This window comes from Typha angustifolia, chromosome 15 (genome assembly GCF_048772165.1).
Source record: "Typha angustifolia cultivar Huaian chromosome 15, ASM4877216v1, whole genome shotgun sequence".
In the NCBI taxonomy this organism is placed as follows: domain Eukaryota; kingdom Viridiplantae; phylum Streptophyta; class Magnoliopsida; order Poales; family Typhaceae; genus Typha; species Typha angustifolia.
Window position 1 is genome coordinate 5,043,026 of NC_133253.1, and position 17,646 is coordinate 5,060,671.

A 17,646-nucleotide genomic window follows, 5' to 3' on the forward strand; every position below is an offset into this window, starting at 1 on the left:
AACTCGTTCATTTTATTGTGAGAATAAGGCTCAATCTATACTGCTATTCATATAAGTTAAAATAAAGTGCAAATAGGAAGTAAAAATTAACTAAAATTCTTTTGAATTAATATATAAATTTTATATATTATATTTTATTCTATAATATTTTATTTATTATATATTATAATATTTTACATATTATTATATTTCGTAGTCGAAAATAATAAAAATTTTATTTTACGTATTTTTAATAATGTTTCCAAAAGGAGATTATGAATAATATTAAAATATTTACACTTTCTTATGTTTTGTTTTAGCTTAAGACATGAGATTAAAATATTTTAATTTTTTTAAAATTTCTTATTTTATCATTTTAAAGAAAGAAATATTTTAATTAAGAAATAGTAACATCCCGCGCTTGAGAATCTGACAGTACTTAAGTGAATAGACAATAAGTTGAGTGGAAAGGTAAATTTAGGATGATTTCATTTTGCTTTTCTTTTTCTTTTTCTTTTCTTTTTTTGATAGAAATGAAACCAAAAGGAGAATCTAAGCAATAATAAGTCCAATTATTTTAATTCACTAGAAGAGAACCAATTGACATGCTGTTGAAGGATACCCAATGATTGGAATTGTGACTTCCCTCTGATCTCTAGTATTGGAAGTCAGGTAGGAAGGTATCACTCAGAGCTCTGCTGGAAGTCAAAGAAGCTTTCAGAAGTGCAAGAGCCTGCAATATGCCATCATCAAATTAAGCATTCTCTCATCGAGCTTTATACAGATGACTAGTAGTTCTAAGATTACTATCAATTAAGACTTAAATAGTTTTTTAGACTTTTAAAGAGTACTATGGAAATCTTGAGATAATCTGACAACTTACTATCAGTCATCTTTGAGAATCTAAGCTCTACCTAAAGGTAACTAGCATTATGCACCTGGTTCCAATGCAAATAACACTCCTTTTTGCATGCAGAAGCAACAGAGATTACCTGTGCATGGCCTAATTTGACCTCTTCCATCTCTAGATCATCACAGTGTGCCTTCTGGTTTTTTGACAGTATCCAAGCCTGAGATGCTGCAGAATGGTGTCACAGACATGTCATCTGTGACGAGGAATTTTGTTGGCCCCTTCACATATCCTCCTCCACCTTCTTCTCTTTCTACAGGGGTGTACACATATCCTCCTCCCATTGAATGTGGCTTCTTTGGATTTACTAACTTTAACCTAATAAGACCTTTTGCATTAATTTTCTGCTAAGCAAACAAGATTTTCTGGGTCGGGATTAACTGTGGGCCAAATGGAATATCTGCAAGAATCACCCCAAAAAAAAGTGGTTCTCACTATAGGAGGATCCTCTTCAACACTCAAGAGACTTTTCTCAAGACTAAAATGTGCCGCAAGTTTTGGGGCCAGTAACACAGCCTTGCAGTTCTCAGAGATGATGCCATCCGCATGGGTGTTAAGTTCATTCACAGTCTTATAAAGGTTGTCAATGCATCCAATGGAAGACTGCCCATTCAAGAGCTTTATTATTGATCCAAGAGGAAATGTCAGAAAGCTGAATATCAAATCCACCAAGTCTTCTCCTGCTTCTGCATAGACTACCTCGTTCTTGGTTTTATTCCGAAGAAGAGTGATGTTTATACTTCCTGATTTGGTCGTTCTAACTGCTTCTGCAGCAAGCAGCTCGAGTTCTCTCTTGCATATCAAACACCTTTCGGTGATTGGAAGATGCCTGCCTGAGTGCCTCTTCACAAACACATCTGTCAAAGGCATCATAGAGACTAGTGATATCTTGAGCAGCTTCAGAACCTAAACAGACACATATCAAAGTTAAGCACATCAACGGTACCAATAAGTGTACAATAGGATCTATACAGAAGAAGAGGTGTCTTCTAAGGAAAATGTATCTCACGTATCCAGAGCTGCACCATCTTGTGTTTTAGAACAGTAGAATCCTTGATACCATGCTAGGCAAGCAGTGATAGACTATTGAATGTGGAACTCTTCATCACATAAAGATCATCTGTTATAATATATCTAGCAGATCCCCCCTTCACAAACACCTCATCCACATTTGCTGCATAATCAACATCATGTCAATATTTCACATTTCCCTCTTTCATGACGCCTCCACAACAGCACGGAGTATTGGGAACTGAACTAAAGATCTCAAACTTTCTACGACAACCATGAGATGGGCAGGAAAAATTCTTCTAGGCAAGGGCTTGCCGATGCTGAGCTTCAAAGCACCACATCTTTCTTCTAATGCAGTCTGGGGCCAGAGTAGCATGGATCTGCAAGACTCAGTCCACAGGTCCTCCTGTACTATTTTGTCATGCACCCAAGAGAATTATGGTTGTCGCCAAGCAGCCCAATGATTTTGCCAATGGGCAACGCAAGGAAACTGAAGAGTGTGTCCACAAATTCCTTGTCTGATTCAGCAAAGACAACCTTTTTGCTCGCTTCATGGATCAGAAGGTTCACTTTTAACTTCTTCTGAGACATGTTTGAGCTTCAGCTCCACACAAGCATGTAAAGATACAAACAACAGCAGTCGCTTCTTTTTCTTGTGGCACTGCTTGAGATATCAGTGATATACAAAGATTGACCATAGTATATCAGATCACTTCTTTCTCTACTGCCCAAAAGTTGCCTAAAGAACGAATGTATTGCATATTCTTACCAGGGCAAGAAGAAGTAAATCTAGCTTTAGAAGGTTGTCTTGAGAGGATACCTTATGTATTGCATATTATTAGACTTCATATGGCACCATCAGAAAACTCTTGACAAAATAATCTGTTAGAGATATTAGCTACAAGGAACATTAAGCAAGTATACCAAATTAAAGCTCTTATAACTTGTGGAAAAGAAAAGATGATGAAAAGCAAGTATACCAAATTAAAGCTCATATAATTTGTGGAAATGAAAAGATGATGACATCTTCTGATACATCTGTTGCTATACAACATGATTGCTAACAAAACTTTTGGTAAAATCTAACAACTTATGAATCATAAGAGGAGGTGCTAAAAAAAAAAGTCATTCCTCTTAAGTCAATAGATTCAAGTCCACAATACTATCACTTTCTTCAGATAGAGAGATACTGCTATCCATCTTTAATTGATTGGAGATGCATTCCAAGGTGAGATATATTTCTTTCCGAAGGTAGTGCACTTTGTCTTCAACCAAAAATTCATGAACAAAGCCATCTAGTTCAATCCAGCTATACCCTGGCTTTTTGAAGACTTTTCTACTCGTCATCTTCTTTCTCATCTCCAGAGCTTCTTCCCATCTATTTGATGATGCATACATATTCCAGAGAAGGATGTAAACCCCATCGTCTTCTGGATCTCTCTTGATGATCTCCTTTCCTGCAGTCTCAGCTAACTTATTATTGCCATGAACAAGACATGCATTAAGTAGTGATCTCCATATGACAATATCCGGCTCTATGCCCATATTTTCTATCAAATTTTCAGCTTCACTTAGTAACCCGGCTCGTCCTAGTAGATCAACCATACATCCATAGTGCTCAATTTGGGGCTCGAAATTGTAGTCTCTGTGCATTCTCTGGAACCATTTTTTACCTTCTTGGATTAATCCTGCATGGCTGCAAGAAGAAAGCACAGAAACAAATGTCACTGTGTTTGGGCGAATTCCTGAACTTAGCATCTCAGAGAATACTTCCATAGCCCGTATCCCATTGCCATGAACGGCAAACCCCGAGATCATACTAGTCCAAGTAAACACATCCTTCCCTGGGTTAACTTTGAAGATAATAAATGCCATTTCCAGACTCCCACTTTTTGCATACATATCTATCAACGCATTGTAAACAGTAAGGTTAGAGCAAAGATTCACTTTGTCAACATAGCCATGAATTGCCCGGCCAAGGTCTAGGGCGCCAATATCGGCACAAGCAGAGAGAACCCCTACAACCGTAATCTGGGTAGGATTGTGGCCTTCTGATTTCATCCTATGAAACAGCTCCAGAGCACGAACAGGCTGTTTCCTTTGGACATGACCTGTAATCATCACCGTCCAAGAAACTGTCTCTCTTTGTGGCATTCCATCGAAAAACTTACATGCATCTTCGAGTCCAACACACTTAACATATCCATTTAGCATGCTGCTCCAAGAGACTGCATCTCTCGCACCCATTTCCTCAAACACCATCTTGGCCATTACTATTTTCCCGTATCTGCAATACATATCAATCAACGCATTGCCGACAACCGTCTCGTAGCCCAATCCATGACGGTAGACCAACGCATGGACCAACTTACCGACACCCACCTCTCCGATCATTCCAGAGGCCACGAGGGCACCGACCACAGCAAAGCCGTCAGGGCGATAGCCTGAGGAGACGACTTCTGCGAACAAAGAAATGACTTTACGGGGGTGATTCGTTTGAAGGTACAGAGACATGAGGCTGGTGAGGGAGATGATATCCGGATGGGGAATTTCAGCAAACATCCGGTGGGCATTGGTGGCATCGCCGAATTTGGCGTATGCATTGAGAAGTTGGCAAGAGAGAGACTGGAATTGGGGGTGAAAGCCTCGGGTGATGGCTTGTGCGTGGAGTTTTTGGAGTTCTCTTATGGATACGCATTTGCTAACAAGGTATTGGAAATTGGATCGGCTCATCTGCCATTAAGTGCGGCAGAGATTTTTATGGTTAATTACACTTTCACCTCTCAATTTTCTCTTCACCCCCTTAACTATTCAAAATCCTTAAATTGGTTCTTTGGGCTGTTTACTGTTGGAGTTTCCCACAGAAATCTATCATATGTTCCCAAATATAAATCTCACCATTATAATAATCATCATTACCAATCTGTCTGGTCCTCCTTCTCTTCCTCTCAAAACCCCAACCTTAGATCTACTGCTAATCCGATTGCTAATAACCCCTTAATCTATTCTTATATCACAATGGTCTCCTGCTGAGCATATTTCCCATAGGAGTATACATTTTAGGGCCATAGCAGCCATTTCATAGTTTTTGTTAACCTTGTTAGGAATCAATATTTTTGAATAATTGAGGAGTCAAAATATAGGGTAAAAAAACATAAGGCAATGAAAGTGAAAAATCAAATGAAAAATAATCTATAATTAAGTGGATAAAGTGTAATTATTCCCAGTTCTTTCTTTTTTTAATAAATTAAAGGAAGCTGAGAATCTGTAAGATATATGACAGGGCATCAAAAAGATTGGAATCAGCTAGTTACATTACAATAACACAATGTATCAAAAATATGAAGCTGTGATATATCACAGGGAATTGATTCATTTCTTTTGCTATGGTTAGCCATCTAATCCACAAGTGATCAAATAATAGAAGTTTTTAGAGTTTAATTTATATACTACCAAGTAGGGTAGATTAGGGGAGAAGACAATGGAGGACAGTGAGGTAAGAATCTTAGACTGTTACTGTTAGGTTGCTTAGTGCCCACAATCATGTTGCCAGTTTTACTAATCATCTGCTTGTCTTGGCTCATGTTATCACTTTCAACCGGTTGGTGCAACTTCCTTTCAACTGGCATTTTGTATTCATCTTTCAAGTACTACGATTACTTCCACATGGGATCGTAAGGAACAAAATTTAATATTTTACAAAGGGTGATATCGATTTACTCTAGTTGATGGTGAAGTAATTAAGATTCTTTTTAAGGTTGCATCATTATATTTTAAATTTTTTTTAAAATACAAAGCTCGAGTTAGAACCACTGAAAAGATAAGTTAAAAGTCATAGTAGCCAAAGAGACAATGCTCAAATAGTTACAATGATTTACATTTGCTTTCTAATCTCAAATAGTTCCCCTCATTGATGAGATATCATCTTTAGTGTTCACAACAAGGAGAAGAACAAAGGGAAATTATAACAGTAGACCAAATAATGAGATATAATAGCACTGCAATGTGATATTTCTCACACACATGGCTGATTAACAATATATAGAGAAGATATAATTTTGGGAGTCATATAAAACACTGAAAAAGAAGGCTAATAAATCCAAATTGTAACATATTGACAGTAGATTAAACAAGCATTAGTGGTAGTAGAGATAGTGATAGCCTTCAGAGTGGGGATAAACTTATATGGAATAAACTAGAGAACCAGTATGTTTGTCTTGTTCAGAAAAATTAACACGCCACCAACTGATTACAGCCGTCAAGCAGTCGGTGTCCAAGAATAGAAGTCTTACCACCTTCCTAGGGTCAGATATTGCTGAAGAAATGAGACTATTATGCCAGGGCCTTTTTTGACTTCTAATGACGGCCACTCACTCCAGCAAGTTAAAAATATCCAGATATTATATAACATTAACAGCTACAAAAATTCTAAGATAAACTAAACAGACATCTCCATCATTGTTTAACCAAATTTAAACATATTAGCAACCACCCCTAAATAAAAATTGTAAGTTGTCACTAGTCACTGTTGTCTAGCATTGAATACAACTATTCATGATATAAAATTGTACCAAAAAAAAACAAAAGAAAAAGTGGTATGATTCCATTCATGATAAAACCATTTGTAATGCTATATAATTTAGATAAACAACTCTATATGAAGCCATCAGACATGAGATATAACAACAATGATTAGAGTTATAACTTTGATAAAATGGACCAAAAGAAAATTGGGCTAATAAAATTTCTAACCAAATAGCAACGTGGCCTTCTTTTCTTACAGGTAAACACAAACACAACATCCACCCAGTAACACATTCGATCAACAGTATACCAAGATAATTAAGACTACCTGATCAATAAAAGCAAGCTATGGGCAATGGGAAATAAAGGTAATATAGCAGCCAGTACACTAGTAAAAGGTCCTTTCTATCATGATGCAGTCAATTGTAAGGCAGAAACCGCAGCAGCCACCCATATCCAGCATTTGGCAGAAAAGAGACCCTGCAAGCCACCCACATCCAGCATTTGGCAAAAAAGAGACCCTGCAAGCTCTAAGAGGAGGAAATATCAAGCATTGTACAGCCTATCTAAAAGTGGGCAAAGAAATTTTGAATTTTGAATTCTTAAACAGAAGGAAATATAAATTGCCATATAATGGGAATATATGTCATTCCATATAATGTATCACATATCAAATACTGCTCCCGGAACCGAATAAGTACCTGAAAATCGGGTGGACAAATTTGCCCCTTAATATCCCCAAAGCCTTCTTAAATAGGCGATTAACTAACTGATAAGACTATTACGATTAGCAATTAACGCGCGATTAGTCATCTCCAACCGCCTCCCCTCCGATTCTTCTCTCTGCAGCCGGATCTGGTCGTGATTCTTCCGGATAAAATCCTCGAATCGCCGAGTCAACTCGTCCTCCCCCGCCGATTCCTCCACCGCGGCCTCTTCGGCTATCGCATTCCACGTGGCCTCCATCGATTGGCCCTCCTCCTCCATCTCCTCCACCATCTCGGCGTTCTCCGGTGGCGGCTTGACGCTCTTCCTGACGTCCGCCCTCGACGAGGCCGTCGACCTCTCGTCAGACTCCGTGGTGACGCACGACGCGTCGGACGGGGACGGATCGCCGGATCCCTCAGGGATCCGGCTGGGGAGAAACTCCGGCGGCGAGGGTTTCGAGGAGCGAGGAGGCGAAGGAGGAGGAGGCGCGCGTTGCTTGTGATCGGAGAGCTTCCAGATGGCGAGGATGATCAGGTGGACGGTGATGAAGAGGTAGGCCGGGGAGATCAACGACGAGAAGGGCGGGATCACGGCGGCGATTAGATCGCCGAGGTATGGGGCGGCGAGGATTGCAAGAGAAACAACGGAAACGATGGCTACGGCGAGGAGGCCTAGCTTGGCGGCCGAGATCGCCGTAGTATCTGGAGGACTACTACGGCGCAGAGTAGCCATTCTCTAGAGGAAACCTCGTGGTGGCCGATAAACTAAATCGAGATTCGAGTCGTGGAGAAGAAAGAAGACGGCATCGAGATTAGAGCGAAGACGCCATTGCCGGTGAGATTGGAAAAGGGTTAAGAGAGAGAGAGAGAGATGGGATTTAAAAGGGAGAAGCGGTTCGGGTACTTATTATGGGAAGGAAGGGGAAGGCGTTACTTTTTTGTTTTGAAAAGGTCAAAGATTGCCTGCAACTCTGGATGTAGGAAATTTTACACATTTGAAATTCTTTTTCTTTTTTTTTTCATTTAATTAATACTTGAGATAAAATAGAGTTAATCCTCCTCTCAATACAATGCTGGAATGAAAAAGATGTTGTATAATGACAATCCTCTACGGTGGTTCCATTTCAGTTCAGTGGCAGCAAATGATTCAAAGTTAAAACAGCTCTTCACTGCTAATACATTCTGAAAGTTAGTTGAGGTACAGGAAATTACTGAGTTGCACCTGCAGACAATCTTCTCACTTTCTGAAACCAAAATTGGAGAGAGAGAGAGAGAGAGAGAGGAGGTTTGTGCATAATAGAAGCTATGTTGGATGTGGGTTTCTTGGGATGCGGCTATGTGGATTTTGTTGTGTTTTTCTTTTTCTCTTTCATCCATCTGTTCAATGGAACAGAAGAATCTTTGCTTCTTGCCTTGCCCCTAGTCCCTAGACATAAGAAAAGTAGACTATTGAACAATATTTATCCTTCTTGGTGCCACTAAAGAGACTCTCTATTGGTGTTCAAATATTCTTTGTCAATTTCAAGGCCAAATATAAAAAAGATTGATTGATAAACTTTTCTTTTGGTTTGTTCTGTGAAAAAAAAAATACAAATTCAATGATCTTGGGATTTAAACTCGAGAATATTTAACCAAAAAGATAAAAATGAGATCACCAGACTCCCTGGAAGGGTTAGATTTAGGAGACTGACTGGCAGGTTGTGAGACCAAATTTCCAAAGCAAGCTGACATTTTTTGTTCTTTTCTCTTCTTCTTTCTTCCAGTCTTATGCAATAAAAGTATAACTAAGGAGCTTCTTTCAACAATGCGATTTGCTTTTCAGTTTTCAGTCTTATGAAAAGAAACACTAAGAAGACCTATAATAGACCAATGGCCTCAGCTTCTGGATAGAATTTTGATCGAGTGAGCAAAAGAAAGGTGAGATATCACTATCTGGAGAAACGAAGAAAATTATCCTATGGCATAATTAGCATCAAGTTACTACAACATAGAAGGACAAAATATCAAGATGAAGATAATTATATAGGACATCTTGATAATTATGAGCAATTCCTATTCATGAAGTCAGAAGCTTCTCATTGTTTTCTTCTTTTATAATTAACTTTTCCTAGTAGTTATCCTACTGCAATAATGAAACCTTCTATAATGTCAATTAGAACCGAATCAAAGTTTCTTATGCTTGATTCTTGTCCTATTGTGAGCAACCATCAACGTTTGTTTCTCCCCTAACTCTAATTGAACAAGATGATTTAACTAATCACTTTATAATACTCTTTATTCCTTGCCTCCCTACAAGTCTTCCTGATTTAAAATTCCACTGGTCACATGAGGAAAACTACTACTATTATCTTTCGTGGGGTTTGGTGGCTTCTCTTTCTTCCACAGAAGACAAGAAAATGGGAAAGGGTAACACAATAAAGTAGGGGGAGCTCCAATTAAAATGCCTTGGATCGGAAGGTAGGTATATAGAACATCTGTAAGGTGATGGAAAAAAGATAAGACTTCAATGGCAAGATAGAGAGAGTAGTCTTTCTTTCTTGTTATGATGATCTCGCCTTTGCCATTGTAATGATCCTAAATGACAGCAGTGCTCTCTTTAGCTTAGCTTTTGAGACGATCAGTAAGTCAAGGCCATGAGCTACAACTTAGAAATACAGATATGATTATTAAGTTTGAGTGGTATTTATGTAAACTCAAAAGCTTTTTTTTTTTTAACAAAATAATAAGTTCCCATGTTTTTTTTTCATAGATCATGAGGTTATAGGTTTATTATATGCTAGATGACATGGCTAATCTTTTAAAATATTAGGTTGAACAAGTGGGCCAACTCTTCCAGAACTTAGGTAGGATGACTCCATGCAGTGTGCTCGCAAGTTTATCGTTCATCGACTGGTTTTTATGTAAGGATTTTGGATGATATTTCTTACCAGCCATGTCATGAATGTCTCAGTGATGTTGAGATTAATTGCTTGAATGTAATGAGCTCTTAATTTTGACAAAAAGAAGAAAAAAAAATCCGATAAGGAAGTATTTTAAAAGCTGCAGATTCGTAGTACCCAATGCTAATCCGTATACTTTTTCAGCATTCTTTTACCGCATTGAAGTTATAAAGTAGGAAGTTCTCTTTTGTAGATACTGATGCAAGGAGGCAGTGATGCTTACAGTGCCACTCTAAAGCAGTATCAGGCATTGTCTTCTGAAGAACAATGGCCACATTGTCAAGATGACTCCAGGTTATCAAATCAATGTCAACCTAATAGATGTAACATAAGAAATCAAATTCAGTAACCGTGTAGCATCAAATTAAAATCTTTCACTTCTTACTTGGATTCTGTTGTTGTCTGATCAGGGGGGGCCTTCTTCTGTACTTCGACAACTGGAACAACATGCAGTACTTTTTCAGAAAAGCAAGCTCAATTGTCCAGATGAACAGCAAACTCAATTGTCCAAACGACCAAATTCAAGCTTCAGACATCCTAAAGTTTACAGAATCCCAGGTATACAGGGAATTGAGTTCGTTTCCATCATTTCATGTCTTCATCAAATACGTACATGGCTTACTCTTGCTTGCAATTGTGAAAAAACTTGGTACATTCTAGGAAAGAATCCAAAGTCCATGCGATAATTGGTTGGTTATTATAGAGGGAAGTTTCCAACTCATGTGCATCACAAGGGTGCTTCCATTTCATCAATATATGTGTTGTGAGCTCTCGATGGATGCATCGATGGATTCGACAACTGGTACGACAATAAGAATCCCGATCCTAACATCATCCTTGGATCTCTTGTCGGGGGTCCGGATGCAAATGATGAGTTCTCCGACGACCAGAAGAACTATCAACACACACAGCCAATCCTAGTCGGAAATGCTCCCCTTGTAGGAATTTTTGCAAGATTGGCATGTCTACCAAAAGATTCAGCTAGACTTCTTGCATCTCTATAACATCTGGATTGGATACTTTACATCTCTTTCCTACTTGTTAGTCTTGCAACTTAAATAGATATTTTCTACTCTTTGAATGTGATGCTCCTCCTTATTCACCATTCAAAATCAAGTGGTGAGTGATACTGTAAGATAGGAATATTTTCTTTTTGCATCCTACAATGCTCTGAAACATGAACTCAATATACACATAGTGAAAACATAAGTGAACAGAAAGAAAAAGAGACTAAAATGTAGAGAAAATTACCTTGGTCTTTCTTGAGCAGTAACGCCTGTTCAGTTCATCGACAAGATCATCAGTACCTGGAAGGACAATGGATAGGATTACTACCGGCATGCAGCGATAGCCAAGAAAGTCTGCGGCAAGCCAATTACACAACTTAAAGTTAAAGATAGAACAGAAAAGAACACCTATGAGCTCCCAGGTTGGCTCACAGTTAAGTTTTGTTTATACATCCAAGGGGAGGAAAAAGCTGATGTTACAGTTGTTAGCTCCGACTGAGAAATGACAAAGGCTGAATGTTGTGTGTATACTTACCGGTGCTTTTGTTTCATTGACGTAGTCCTTCCTATCAAGTGAGAGCTCGTGATCCACTTTGGTATTTTGACAAGTTTCCACTTTCTGGGTCTTGAATAACGCACAATTGAACGAAAGTTAAAGATCATATTTGTATCATATTTTTGGGGTCATTGAGAAAGAAGAATGGCACAAAATCGAGCAAATTTAACAGAATGATTCATACTGCTGTTGGAAACTACATAGTTCAAGCTTTGCATCGTATGTCTCATTCCTCAAGCAGGAAGCTCTAGAAGAAATAAAACCTTATGATAACTTCATGCAGCCACATTTTGGCGAGTCATACGAATTGAAAAATTCCAGTCAGGTTTAGTTACTAGAGTTCGAAAGGGGCTTTAAACCAACAGGCAGAAAGATGCCACAAATTACACTATCAAGCTGAAACTAAAGCAAACGGGAGAGTTCACAGAACCCACTAGAAAGGAAGAAGATGTTTATGGTCTCAAGTTCCACTCAGTCAGATTAAGCTTGTTCAGCATAGGCTGGTTCAAGGATAGCTGCTTCAGCTTCCTGTACCTCTTTCTCAGTCTTCCGCCCTTTCTTGGACTTGTAGTAGACACTCATGAAGGTTCCAATTGCACTGTACTTGCGGCGGCAATGCTCGTAGTGGGATGCATCGAACATCCTCCAGAAGTCCTTCTCGGTGAGCTCGGAGACTGCATACTGGGGCTGGAAACCATGGTTTTGGATCAGCCACTCTTCCATGCGGCGGACAGCTTCTGCACCATTATATTCCTCGCCCCTTAGGACAGGTCCAGGAGCATAGTATACACCAATATCTGTGAACATTTGAGCATAGCTTGTGTCTCCCTGCCTGTGGTGAAGGTCAAAACCAGGTTCGGGATACACCATAGTTTTTATAGGAAGCCTAAAAAGACGATGGGGGCAGAGCCATATAGGATAAACCTGAAATGTACAAGAATAGTCACTTTATTGGAAAGAAGGGCCCCTCGTGTTCCCTAGGTAATTTTACTTTGTACCATGGAACAAACTTGTCAAGTTACAAACTACACAGCACCATTGGAAAGTACTATGATTTGTCTCAACTCAAGAAAAACATAACATTAAATATCAGAAATAACAGAAATTGACTCGTAACCAGCCGGGGGCCATAATGAATTCAAATGGCATCAGTAACGAATATCTATCTAGAAATGACCATCAAATGATGAATTTAAGAAAAGCATTCTGGTTTAGTCAGCCAAGAACAAGTTGATAATGGAAAATTATAAAGATGAACAATGCCTGAAGGCAAACTAATAGTAGCAAGCCTGCATAGAGCAAACATTATATCTGTGAATCAAAGAAGAGAAATATACCTCCATTTCTTGGTGCACAAACTCAAGAGCATCCCCAACTTTGTACAGAGGAACCAACATATCTTGGATGACATGCATGTCATGGTAATAGTTTCTGATAGCTTCACCCTGGGTGGCCTTAAGCAGAGAAACCTTTGGTGGCATCAACCACCCAAATGCCCACCTGAACCACCACTGGTCAGCAAACGGAAGGATCAATTTCCCTTCCCAATAGAGACACCTGGTGTGCCTGTGGTAATATTCTCTGGTGGGTATGTATTCCACGAATTCCCCTCTCTTAAGTGCTGTCTGAGCATGTTGGTAGAACCAACGCTTAAACCACCATCCCACACTATTAATGACATTACCCTTCCTCTTTGCCTCTTCCTTGGATGCATACATCCCAGTCATCATCACAGCCTCTGATGGATTGTATATCATTCCCTCAACAAAATCTGGAATCTTAGATGGGTCCCCATCTCGTGGAGCAAAAGAATCAGCATATGCCTGTGCTATTTCCTGCAGATTTCCTTTCACAGGAGTGTATGTTAGCCTCATATATTCCTTGATAGGTATAAGTTTTATCTCCGCTGAAACTAGGAATCCTAGAGTTCCTTGAGACCATGGAATACCATAGAAAAGGTCTGAGTATTCATTGTCCTTGGTAGCCCTAACAACTCGCCCATCTGAGAGCACAACTTCCATGGCAACCACTGTATCAGAGAAAAGACCATATATATGAGAGCTTCCCTCAATTCCATAACCATTGATTAATCCTCCAACTGTAAGATCATCAAGCTCCGCAACCACAGCAAGGGCGAGATTCATGGGAACTGTAGCACGAGTTATCTGACCCATGTTAACAAGAGGCTCCACTTTTGCAATCATCCTCTCTTTGTCAATCTCAAGGATGTTTCTAAATGCAGAGAGATCAATCTCAAAATGCCTCACACGCTTATAGTCCACATTACGCATGCCAACAGCAATGTATGGCTTCCTTGCTGTGCACACAAGACCATCTTTCTTTGGATTTCTCTGCTTAAGACGATTCACTACTTTCTTCACATTCTCGTCGTGTTCCTTCTGACGGCGCTTTTCTGACTTCATAGCGGATCTTACATCTCCCAGAAATAAACTGAAGTAGATCAGGCAAGAGATGGGAAGGACAACAAAGATGACAATTATCCATCGGAACTGGACAAAGTACTCCACCAAAACCTTCTTCCGTTTTGGACGCAGAGGTGCTTGTAGATCTGACATGCTTATTGACTAAATAATAGAGACAGTAAGTAATCACATTAATGTTAAATAATCAAATAAACGGTAACCTAACATTTGGGATTATAAAATAAGCACAGTGTAACTATACAAGAAAATATATATATAAAGGAGTAAAAATTTCCTAAATCGTGAAAGTTGAGACCAATGATCAAACATGCTTAATATTTGTAAAGTACATATGAGCAGAAAACAAACCAAGCACGAGCATTGATAGACATGATTGTTCTTTAGGCACTTCGTTGTAACATAACCATGTCTGAGAAATTTCACATGAAGTTATATAAAATGTTCGGGTGTTTGAGTGAAGAAGGTGAATTTTGCAAGGATAAGATACTAAAAGATGCAAACCCAAAGTTTAATTCCACCAGTATCTTTTGTAAGCAACTGTATTACTTATGTATAGAAAATACAAAGGTAATTTCAAGCTTAGATTGATCGAGCCGAGCTCTGATCAAACTTGAATTAAAATTAATTTCAAGCCTAGATATGTGATAAGGTTAAATTGAAATTCAAGACAATTTTGAGCTCAAGCCGAAACGAACCGATTAATAAAACAATTTCAAGCCTTAATCAATTCAATCCAAATTTTGAGTCTGATCAAGCTTGATTTAGGCTTGAATTAAACTTAAAATAAAGCCTAATTTAACTATAAAAGTATAAACTAGTAGAAATGTTTATATATTTGGAAAAGACATAATAGTATCAGGATTCAGAACTAAACTCTACAAGTTCAAAGCACATGACAATCCACTTAAGCAAATTTTCAAATATAATAGAAGAATATTATTCATATTGTATAAATAATAATAATAATAATCAGTATTATTTTGAGTCTTATCGAGCCTACTTGATCGAGTCAGCTCATGATCAAACTTGGATCAAAAATATTTTTGAGCCTCAATGAAGGCCTTTAAACATGCCAAATATGTTGAGCATCAAAATACTACTTCTAATATAATGAACTACCTTGCTTGAGGACAGAGTGACTATACCAGCTTTTGCTAGAAGGGTGAAATAAGGGTCTCAAGCATCATGTCAATTTTAAACCAAAGAAGACCTTTATGTGGAACTACCATCCCTATCGCACTAGGAAACTCAGGAATCACACAAATAGAGTGGATCAGGGTAGCAATAACCAGACCTTGGTTACAAGCAGATCATTTCCTAGAGAAGAACTTCTAGATCGGTTACAATAATAACTTCTGGCACTTGGCAGACGTGTAAACCTCAACAGAAAACGCTCAGATCCAGCTATTACAACGATAAATGAGCGCATACAAATCAATCGTCAAAATGTAAAGAAATCCATACGCCTACTAAACTAAGCCCGACACCTCCCTGCAACATTACAACCGCATTAATCACAACAAAGAAACCCTATGTCAGGTGAACCTCAACAGAAAGCGCTCAGATCCAGCTATTACAACAATAAATGAGCGCATACAAATCAATCTTCAAAATGGAAAGAAATCCATACGCCTAATAAAGTAAGCCCCAGACATCTCCCTGCAACACTACAACCGCATTAATCACAACAAAGAAACCATAGGTCCGGTGGACCTCAATAGAAAACGCTCAAATCCAGCTCTTACAACCATAAATGAGCGCATATACAAATTAATCGTCAAAATGGAAAGAAATCCATACGCCTACTAAACTAAGCCCCGGACATCTCCCTGCAACACTACAACCACATTAATCACAACAAAGAACTCCGCAACAGAAAACGCTCAGAACCAGCTATTACAACGATAAATGAGCGCACACAAAACAATCGTCAAAATGGAAAGAAATCCACACGCGTACTAAGTTAAGCCCCACAGATTTCCCTGCAACACTACAACCGCACTAATCACAACAAAGAAACCCTATCTCCGATTACCTCTCCAAATTCTGCTTCAAAACTTTTGCCTTCCCTCGAAACCTCCGAGGAGAAAGGCGGATCACTGAGGGAAGCTATATTCCCAACAGCATTATATAAAACTGATAAAACCTCAGATCTAAAACCTCCAGATTCCCCAGAAGCGTATCAAACATTAGAATCACGTGATGCGACTGAAGATAATCCAAATAAAACAGCGATCTACGTATGTGACAAAAAAACTCTTCCTTCCCATCTAGGGTTTTGGGTAAGGGAAAAAGATTCCATCTAGGGTTTATAAACGCCATTAAAGCGATTGGAAAACTCTGAGGTGAGTTTAATGGAAATCTCACCGGGGGAAAAATGGCGACTGCTCTCTCTCTCACCGGCTCGAGCTCGAGGGACGAGTGGACGGCACCACAGCAGCAGGAGTGGGGTTCTAAATTTTAATAGCAGTGACGGGTTCTCCGAAGACTGGTGGATTGTCTGCAGAGATCGAATGAAGGAATTTACTACATCGGAGTACTTGGTACCTCTTGGCTGCCTGCTCAATATCCACGCGTCGTCTCTACCTAGATAGAAATCTTCGGAGTACAACTGTCAAAATCAAAGTCCACCTCCACGTGGCACCAGTACATTCCTTGGCATATATATATATATATACTTCATAATTTGTATGCCAACTATCGACACGTTCTAGAAGCACTCCGAGTTGGCGGGCTGGATCCGAATCCAAGAAATTATTTCTTTCAAATTTCCAGATTTAAGCTTATTGTAAAATATATATATATATATTATATTACAAAAATAAAAATAAATATCTAAGATACGGGTTCCCTCTTTATTAATCTTAGCTTTTAAGAAAAAAAAAACTTACTTAAAAGATATTAAGCTATGTTATATCTATAATTAATTTACTTATCTATTTGGTGACTCGATTAAGAGTAATAACGACAGGGTATTAAAAGCAAATTAAAACGGTTGAATAATAGAGTATCCATATGTTAAGGCATTTACAATAGTATAAACAAATTTTTTTTTAAAGTTAATAATAAAGATAAAAAAGTAGGGTGCTTTTAATGATAAATTTATTTTTCTTTCTTACTCAAAATTTTAAGCAATGTATAATTGCTCATTTATTTGGCTGTTGCTGTATATGAGAGAGAGAGAGGGGGGGGTTGCTACTCTCCATATCATGTGCTACTTTTATGTCGGTTATTGAACTCATCTTGTAGCTTTACAAGTCCATACGTGCACTTGATGATTTGATAATGCCACTACCAACCAAAGTACTCAAGATGTACCTTCATGGAACACAATTGGAAGTGCAAGACTGGGAGAGAAATTATTGTACTAATTGGAGTGATGAGATCACACCTGGAAGTTGTCTCTACCTCTAGATTTTGTTTGTGTACATTTAGATCTGTCAGACAAAGTTATGTTGGTTGTGATGATCCAATTTTAAAGCTTAGTGTCCACTAGCACATCCCATGGTACTTTACAATAAGCTGAGGGGCCAACGCCGTCTCAACTTGAGTACTTGTATTAATTTATT

General features: G+C 38.6%; 4 protein-coding genes across 6 annotated transcripts; all 4 read right to left on the reverse strand.

The window, feature by feature from the left end:
* Nucleotides 1-1,112: 1,112 nt before the first annotated feature.
* LOC140778934 (uncharacterized) lies at nt 1,113-2,499 on the reverse strand. The gene is made up of 3 exons (XM_073123837.1): nt 2,328-2,499; nt 2,175-2,280; nt 1,113-1,795 (listed from the first exon to the last, which is right to left on the reverse strand). The coding sequence occupies exons 1-3, from the start codon at nt 2,489-2,491 to the stop codon at nt 1,226-1,228; spliced, it is 840 nt and encodes a 279-aa protein (XP_072979938.1). The 5' UTR covers nt 2,492-2,499; the 3' UTR covers nt 1,113-1,225.
* Nucleotides 2,500-3,034: 535 nt separating this feature from the next.
* LOC140778939 (pentatricopeptide repeat-containing protein At2g22410, mitochondrial-like) lies at nt 3,035-4,633 on the reverse strand. The gene has a single exon (XM_073123846.1). The coding sequence runs from the start codon at nt 4,631-4,633 to the stop codon at nt 3,035-3,037; it is 1,599 nt and encodes a 532-aa protein (XP_072979947.1).
* On the reverse strand, nt 3,348-8,033 carry LOC140779317 (uncharacterized). 2 transcript variants are annotated; one of them, XM_073124341.1, is made up of 2 exons: nt 7,126-8,033; nt 3,348-6,945 (listed from the first exon to the last, which is right to left on the reverse strand). In XM_073124341.1, exon 1 carries the CDS (start codon nt 7,862-7,864, stop codon nt 7,190-7,192), a length of 675 nt encoding a protein of 224 aa, XP_072980442.1. In that variant the 5' UTR covers nt 7,865-8,033; the 3' UTR covers nt 3,348-6,945; nt 7,126-7,189. The 2 variants fall into 2 exon arrangements, with proteins under 2 accessions (XP_072980442.1, XP_072980441.1); XM_073124340.1 differs by having other exon boundaries at nt 3,348-6,954.
* Nucleotides 8,034-11,790: 3,757 nt separating this feature from the next.
* On the reverse strand, nt 11,791-16,597 carry LOC140777931 (delta(24)-sterol reductase-like). 2 transcript variants are annotated; one of them, XM_073122359.1, is made up of 3 exons: nt 16,445-16,597; nt 12,971-14,218; nt 11,791-12,557 (listed from the first exon to the last, which is right to left on the reverse strand). In XM_073122359.1, the coding sequence occupies exons 2-3, from the start codon at nt 14,207-14,209 to the stop codon at nt 12,114-12,116; spliced, it is 1,683 nt and encodes a 560-aa protein (XP_072978460.1). In that variant the 5' UTR covers nt 14,210-14,218; nt 16,445-16,597; the 3' UTR covers nt 11,791-12,113. The 2 variants fall into 2 exon arrangements, with proteins under 2 accessions (XP_072978460.1, XP_072978461.1); XM_073122360.1 differs by lacking the exon at nt 16,445-16,597 and adding an exon at nt 16,113-16,388.
* Between the last annotated feature and the right edge of the window lie 1,049 nt (nt 16,598-17,646).

Coding starts and splice junctions, on each gene's coding strand:
- LOC140778934 (XM_073123837.1), bottom strand. CDS start 2,491: ATGTCTCAGAAGAAGTTAAAAGTGAACCTTCTGATCCATGAAGCGAGC. Junction 2,281..2,327: donor GACAACCATAATTCTCTTGG/GTGCATGACAAA, acceptor TGAGTCTTGCAG/ATCCATGCTACTCTGGCCCC. Junction 1,796..2,174: donor TTTTTCCTGCCCATCTCATG/GTTGTCGTAGAA, acceptor GTGTCTGTTTAG/GTTCTGAAGCTGCTCAAGAT.
- LOC140778939 (XM_073123846.1), bottom strand. CDS start 4,633: ATGAGCCGATCCAATTTCCAATACCTTGTTAGCAAATGCGTATCCATA.
- LOC140779317 (XM_073124341.1), bottom strand. CDS start 7,864: ATGGCTACTCTGCGCCGTAGTAGTCCTCCAGATACTACGGCGATCTCG.
- LOC140777931 (XM_073122359.1), bottom strand. CDS start 14,209: ATGTCAGATCTACAAGCACCTCTGCGTCCAAAACGGAAGAAGGTTTTG. Junction 12,558..12,970: donor TTGTGCACCAAGAAATGGAG/GTATATTTCTCT, acceptor TGTACATTTCAG/GTTTATCCTATATGGCTCTG.